Source organism: Portunus trituberculatus, chromosome 27, assembly GCF_017591435.1.
Source record: "Portunus trituberculatus isolate SZX2019 chromosome 27, ASM1759143v1, whole genome shotgun sequence".
Taxonomy (NCBI): Eukaryota; Metazoa; Arthropoda; class Malacostraca; order Decapoda; family Portunidae; genus Portunus; species Portunus trituberculatus.
Genome location: NC_059281.1, coordinates 3,969,932 through 3,977,176, shown reverse-complemented (window position 1 = coordinate 3,977,176; position 7,245 = coordinate 3,969,932). Strand labels below are relative to the sequence as shown.

General features: G+C 44.0%; 1 protein-coding gene across 1 annotated transcript; it reads left to right on the top strand.

Moving 5' to 3' along the window:
- Positions 1-3,285: 3,285 nt before the first annotated feature.
- Positions 3,286-4,107, top strand: LOC123509432. The gene has a single exon (XM_045263722.1). It carries the CDS (start codon positions 3,286-3,288, stop codon positions 4,105-4,107), a length of 822 nt encoding a protein of 273 aa, XP_045119657.1.
- Positions 4,108-7,245: the final 3,138 nt, after the last annotated feature.

Sequence of the window (7,245 nt, the reverse complement as noted above, 5' to 3'; positions counted from 1 at the left end):
TTTCTGGAATGCCTGGTCTTTGTACAGGAAACTTCCAACTTTTAAAACCACGCTCTCATCATACTCTCCTCTCGTTGTCGGTGTCTGTGAGACGTGGCTCACAGACCCATTCTCCCTGTCCTTTCCAAACTATACTTCATATAGGAAGGATAGGAAGACCGGCAAAGTAGGAGGCGGCCTACTTCTACTAATCCACCAGTCCCTTCCTTCTAGCCCTCTCTCTGTCCCTTCTTTCACAGGTGGTGGACTGGAGCATCTGGGAGTGACTGTCACCTTTGACTCAGGCCCTTTAAACATTCTGCTAATCTACAATCCATGTCTTGATATCTCACTTCAGGAATTTCAACATTTGTTTTTTCAACTTCCCTCCCCAGCATTAATTATGGGTGACTTTAATGCCCATCACGACTTCTGGGAACCGGCCCTCCCCAGGAGCCGGAGAAACTGTTCAGGTGCGTCACTCGAGTTTTCTGGTGGATAGTGATTCCCTTTCCCTTCTCACACCTCCTGGCCTCCCTACCAGGATTGACCCAGTTTCAGGGAACCCTTTCACCCTAAACCTGTGCCTGGGGAATGGTCCACTCCTCACCACTATAAGTACCGGCCCTTACATGGGGGGGTGACCATCTTCCTGTGATTATTGCTTTCCCATCAGTGCCACCACCCCCTCCCACTTCACGCAGACCCCATTGGTCATTCAAAAAGGGAGACCTGGTATCTTTTCAGACACAGTTAAAATCCATCGTCCCACCCACGACCCTCCCATCAGATGACAAAATTCACTTCCTTACAGAAGTCTTGGTGACTGTGGGATCCCACCACTTTCACCTTGTCACTTCCTTCCCTTCCCGCTCCTTTCAAGTCCTCTGGTGGTCTCTGAAGTGTGCGGTGGCCCTTCAGGCCAAGCGCCATGCCTTTGCAGCATGGTGAAGGAACCCAATCCCTCCACTATGCCAATGTTTTCACTACCTAGAGGCCCAGTGCAAGCGTGTTATTCTTGATGAGAAACACTCAGCATGGGCCTCCTTTTGTGCTTCCCTGTCCTTTTCCACCTCAGTCTCCCGAGCCTGGTCTTTCTTCAGGAAGATGGTCCACCCACAACCCCCTTTCACTTTCCTGTTAACTAGTAACGGTGTCCTCCTCACCACTGATGCCCAAAAAGCTGAGTGTCTTGCCACCCACATCCACACAACACTCGGCTCTCCAGATCCTGTGCCCACACCTGTGCTACCTCTTCCTCACACTCCAGCCATGAAATTAGCACTGCTATAACTCCCCAGGAACTCACCTCAACCTTACTTTCACTGTCTGCTAAGAAGGCAACGGGACCGGATGACGTGCCAAACGAGTTTCTTCGATGCCTCCCAGATGCTCTGCTGCAGCTCCTTCTGGACGTCCTCAACAACAGCTGGTTGTCGGGGACGTTCCCTTCAGCGTGGTGTCTTGCCACCACTATTCCTATTCCTAAGCCTGGCAAGGACCCAATGGTAGCCTCCTCTTATAGACCTATTAGCCTCCTGTCTAACATTAGCAAGGTTTTTGAGCATGTCATTCAAAATAGACTAACCTGGTGGTTGGAACGCAGACACCTTCTACCACCCAACATGTTCGGTTTACGCCCTCACCGGGGCACCCTTGATGCCTTACTGTTGCTGGAGCATCACATTCAGGAAGGATTTATCATAAAAAATTAACTTTAGCAGCTTTTTTAGATTTTAAGGGTACTTTTGACACCGCCTCACACAACTCAATTCTCGAGAAACATGCCCGCCTTGGACTCTTTGGTCCACCACTAAGTTGGATTCAGTCCTTTCTAACAAATAGATCCTTCTCCCTGGCGATTGGTAACACCTACTCTAGGTCGTATCCAATCACTAGGGGTGTTCCTCAAGGTTCTCCACTCTGCCCTCTACTCTTCAATGTCTTACTTTCTGACTTTCCCTGCTCTCCCAGCACACATGCACTTATCTATGCTGATGACATTTCCCTCCTTTGTTCTGCTTCCACTGTCCAAGAGGCTTAACTTTCACTTCAGCGTGGGCTTGACCATTCTTGGACTGCCCGTTGGGGCCTGATGGTGAATGCCCAGAAGTCTAGCCTTCTGTGCTTCACCAGAAGGCGAATACCTTACATTCCAGTGGTCACCATCAACAGTTCCCGATCCCTTTCAAATCAAATCACAAATTCCTTGACCTACTGTTGGATAGCCCCTGCCTAACCTGGGGCTGCCACATACAGTACTTGGTGACCTCATGCCTTAAAAGGCTAAACTTGATGAAATCCCTGGCTGGTGTCAAGTGGGGTGCAGACAGGCGTACTCTCCTCCATTTTTACTGTACAGTAAGCCCCCACATTTAGCGATCTTATTAGTCTGCTGAAACCATCGCTAAATTGGAATTTCACCAAATTTGAATACTACTTTAAATAGGAAAAAATACCAATCAGTCTTTCGTCCGCCCAAAGTACCCATTTCGAGTCCCCATTTACAGCTGCAACATCGCCACCTTCATGAGAATCAGCATCCCCCGAATCACTAGTGGAGGCCATGGTGATAGCGAAACTCGCTAAACAGCGAGGATGGGAGCACAAAAAATAAGTTCACACGCTGGATTAACACACACAATAGCTCAAGTGTCGAGCGGGAATGCTGGAGGCACTGTGGGGCTGACATCACAGCCAAACAGACACGTGATTGGCTCAGAGCGAGCGGGAGTTGGGACAGTGTAGAGCGGTACATTCGCTAAATATGAGAGAAAAGCGCTAAACTTGAGGGCTTGGCCTTTTTCCAGACAGTCGCTAAATAAGAGTTTCGCTAAATTCGGGGGCTCACTGTACTTATATCCGGAGTCGCTTAGACTATGGATGTGAGGTTTATGGAGCGGCCTCACAATCACTTCTCCATAAATTGGATGTCATACAAAATTCAGCCCTTCGTATTGCACTGGGAGCATTTAAGTCCTCCCCAGTATGTGCCCTTCAGGCAGTGGATTCCCTCCCCTCCCTGTCACACAGATGCTCCACCTTCCTAGTCCAGACCTACACCAAACTTGCCTCCTCCCCTAGGTGTCATGCCCTCCACTCCCTCCTCCTGCAGCACAGCAGGGAGCCACTTCATGACCCCTTACCATATTAAGCCCACACATCCTTTGTAGACAGAGCCCTCTCCTTCTTTGCAATTCTCCAGGTGATTCCTCCCTCTTTCCTCATCCTTGAAAAAAGTTCTCCTCTGGGCCCTTGGTACCCTCTCTCTTCCTTGGTCTCGCTGTCCTTTCACACGTCCACACAATGGTCCAAAGCCGGCTGCCCAGTGCAGGGCACTGGTACCACACCCACTTCCATATCTACACCGACGGCTCCCGCCTCACTAACCCTCCATCCGTCGGTGCAGCCATTTACATCCCCTCCAGGTCCCTTGCCACTGCATGGCAGTTACCGGCCACTGCCTCCATCACCAGAGCAGAACTGTTTGCCATTAAAGATGGCCTTCAATTTGCCACTACCCTTGCTGCCCCTTGCTCAATAGCTCTCTTTTCCGACTCTCTCTCTGCCCTCCAGATCGTAAAATCCCATCGCCCACACTCCCACCACAATGTCAGCCTTATCATTCACCACCTCATCTTCCACCTGATCTCCCTGGGACACACCATCCACCTTCAGTGGGTGCCCTTTTATGTCGGTGTCATGGGAAACACAGTGGTCGACAGGGCAGCAGCACAGGCACACACCCACCCCTCCCTTATTGACTTAGCTACTGACCAGACAGACTTCCTCACTGACCTCAAGACAGCCTGCAGGCGACACTGGGACACAACAATGACTGACGCTTTACAACATACCTCACTGGGACACATTAGACAGGACACAAGACACCACTGGTGGACCTATTCCCCCAACCAGGCACTGGACACAGCAGTCACTAGACTGAGGATTGGCCTCAATGCCCACCTGCACAGGCTAGGCATGACCAACTCTCCCCACTGCCCCTGGTGCTCTACACAGCCTGACACCCCAGAACACCTGCTCCTGCACTGCCCTCGTCACCACTCACACCGTGTGGCCCTCCTCCACTCACTCTGCTATCTACCCACACAGACCAACAATGACTGACCACCTGGGTGGCTGCACAAATACCACTCAGGCTTTCAAGACCCTCAACCTCACCAGGACCTTCCTACAAAAAACAAATCAACTCCACCGCATATAGCCTGAACACCTCACCACCGCATTCTGGACCTTTGGGGCACTAGAGGCTGTAACACAGCCTGCACTGCCCCAACAAACTCCCCAAGAAGAAGCGGCAGCTCCTCTTCCCTCGCTCTACATGCCACCAAAACACCCTGCAATGTCACCTAGCGTTGCTAAGAAGACCAGGAAGTCTTACTCTTGAAGTGAAGCTGGGTATTATTCACAGACACGAGAGGCAAGAAAAGTAATAGCATTGCTTGACTCCATCTACTATCTCTACTATTTTCAAGTCAGCAGACTCTATTAAGAAGGCTGGTGAGACCATATCTTCCTTGCAAGTTAAAAGAACCACTTGAACTCATGATTTTGCAATGGAAAAAATGGAAAGCCTTGTGGAAATGTGGTACATAAGTTCTGTATGCGGTACGATGATGTGCCATTTGTTTACATTCCACAGGTTGCCGGCTAGTGTCTTTCCTGCTCCACTCTCCCTCCCTTCATAAATCTAAGATCAACATTATAAAGTACTTACATACATACATTAGTGTACATTATAATGACTTAATTAAACTGCCTAAATGCTTAACTTCATAATTTTTACTTTTATTAAACCTTTTTTATTTATTTATTCATTTTTTTACGTTAAGGCCTATAGCGCCTGTAGGCTCACTTAAAGATTATGTAGGAAGCACTGTTCATCTCCCGCCCATTAGTGGCGCAGGAAACTTTATTCATAGTGGTACTCATATTAGGGCCCATATTACCTACCCAAGCTCATCTTTGGTGTAACCACCTAGAACCTGGGTATCATGGTGACATGTAGGTAACTTTGAACCACTCGACAAATGGCAAAGTGTTTAAGGCTGTACGTGGTGGGATTCGAACCTACGCGTGGACGTCTGCCAGATCTCACGCTCACCACCTTATCCACTACGCCACCGTCTCCCTAAACTTTCACTGTACTATGATGCACTCTCGCTTTGTTTACTCTCAATGGAAGTTCAAGTCAGGGATTAAACTTGTTATAATTGGTTAGCTTAACGAAAATTCGCTTAATGAACGTTTTTTAGGAATGTAACCCCTTCGTTAAGCAGGGGTTGCCTGTATGTTATAAGAGGATAGGTACTTTTTATCCCATGAATACTATTTATTTCTATTGATGTCTTTGTCTAATAGTCATGTGTAATTATTCATCTCAACGATGTTCAATGATTGATTTGCTATACCTATGGAGGCACCCTCCTCCTACCTTGAGATATCACCACCACCCCCACCCTGTAACAAATGTTATTGCAGTGAGGACACAGAAAGAATGTGAGGGCACAATAATACAACTGCTATTTTATGCTTTTTATAGGTCAACAAAAATTAAACCATGAACATTATGATTGAGTATTTTGTGTTATAATACTGCATAAGCTGGTATTGTTTTACCTGCCTTGTGTCATTAGCTTTTTTGTGATTGTATAGTTAATGAAGACATGATGAAAACTTTACATCCTTTATATGTAGCTCTGAAGATTGCAAAAAATAGGTTTATTGTTACAGCTTTATATTATATCAGTTGGATATTGATTCAACTGTGTTTTATGCAACAAGTTTTAAGACCTCCAGATAAGTTTAGATTGCACAGCCACATTCGAAAATTCAACTTCTGTACCAGTACTTTTCTCTCAGATAACATAATACTTTGGTTAAGAACTGTGTTAGATCCTTCCCATGCTACTAGTTGATGCACTTGCCACTGTATGGGTAACATTTCAACACACTTTAATTTCACACCATATGAATCAGTGACAAGAGCACCACTTGTCTGTGTATAAAGTTGGGATATGAAGGGTTACCAAAAAATCTTTTAATCTGGCTGTGCAGTTCAGGCTGCACCATATTACTAATGGTCAATGGACACATGTAGAACCTTGACAAAATACAATAGCATCACAATATGCAAGACATCTGGCAATACATTTCTAAACCACTCCTTCCTTCTCTCAGTTTAAGCAGTGTCATAGATTCAGGCATACAGTGTCACATTTCCCCCTAATAATTTCATCAACTTGATTCCCCTCTTCTCAGGTATACTACAATCAAGTTAGAAATTGCTATTCAAATTTCTATAAAAATTCCCAACTGATTCTCTTTGATGTTAGGACTACCATACATGGTAATTAGATTAGAAATATACTACACACTAAGTTACACTTTGTACTTCAGCAAATATACATTGGAATCTCAGAGTTCAAGCACTTAGGAAATATCAGCATTGTAGATGAGTGACAGAAATCATGGATAGTATTTTGTGAAATTTCTTCATTGACAAGACACTGGGTAATGGATGGCAGCATGCCTGTAGTTGGATGACCTGCATTATGTATTGTCATCTAACCTTTCGTTTCAATTTAACAAATTCTCTATATTTTTTAGAATAACAAACATTGTAAGGTAAATGTATTAGAAAACTTTCTTATAGTCTGATTTACTTCTGGATTCTCATGTAAGATTTTTAATACTTATGTGACGAACCCAAAGCTTAGTTTAGCTATTTAAATCTGCCAACTTTAAGCTTTGAAATGTCACCCTCCTCATCATGAAAATGCAACGGCTGCTTTTCAGATCAGATCCTCTTTTCCTTTGAATCAATGTTTGAGCCACAAGTAACTGATTCAATATTTGAGCCAAATGTATAACTGAACCTGACATTAGGTACTGAAGATTATTGGTGCCAACTAATCTTCAAAAGTAGAAGAAAGATTCATGTTCATGTTGTATTGATCAATGTTTCACTAATGAAGAAAGACAGTGCTTACAAAATTGACAGCCTAGTTCAAGGTGTAAAATGTGGAGTCATATACCGGAATAATAAAAAATATATATATAATAATATATAAAAAATATATATATATATATATATATATATATATATATATATATATATATATATATATATATATATATATATATATATATATATATATATATATATATATATATATATATATATATATATATATATATATATATATATATATATATATATATATATATATATATATATATATA

Bases quoted from the DNA above. Each gene is read 5' to 3' on its own strand.
- LOC123509432 (XM_045263722.1), top strand. From the start codon at position 3,286: ATGGTCCAAAGCCGGCTGCCCAGTGCAGGGCACTGGTACCACACCCAC.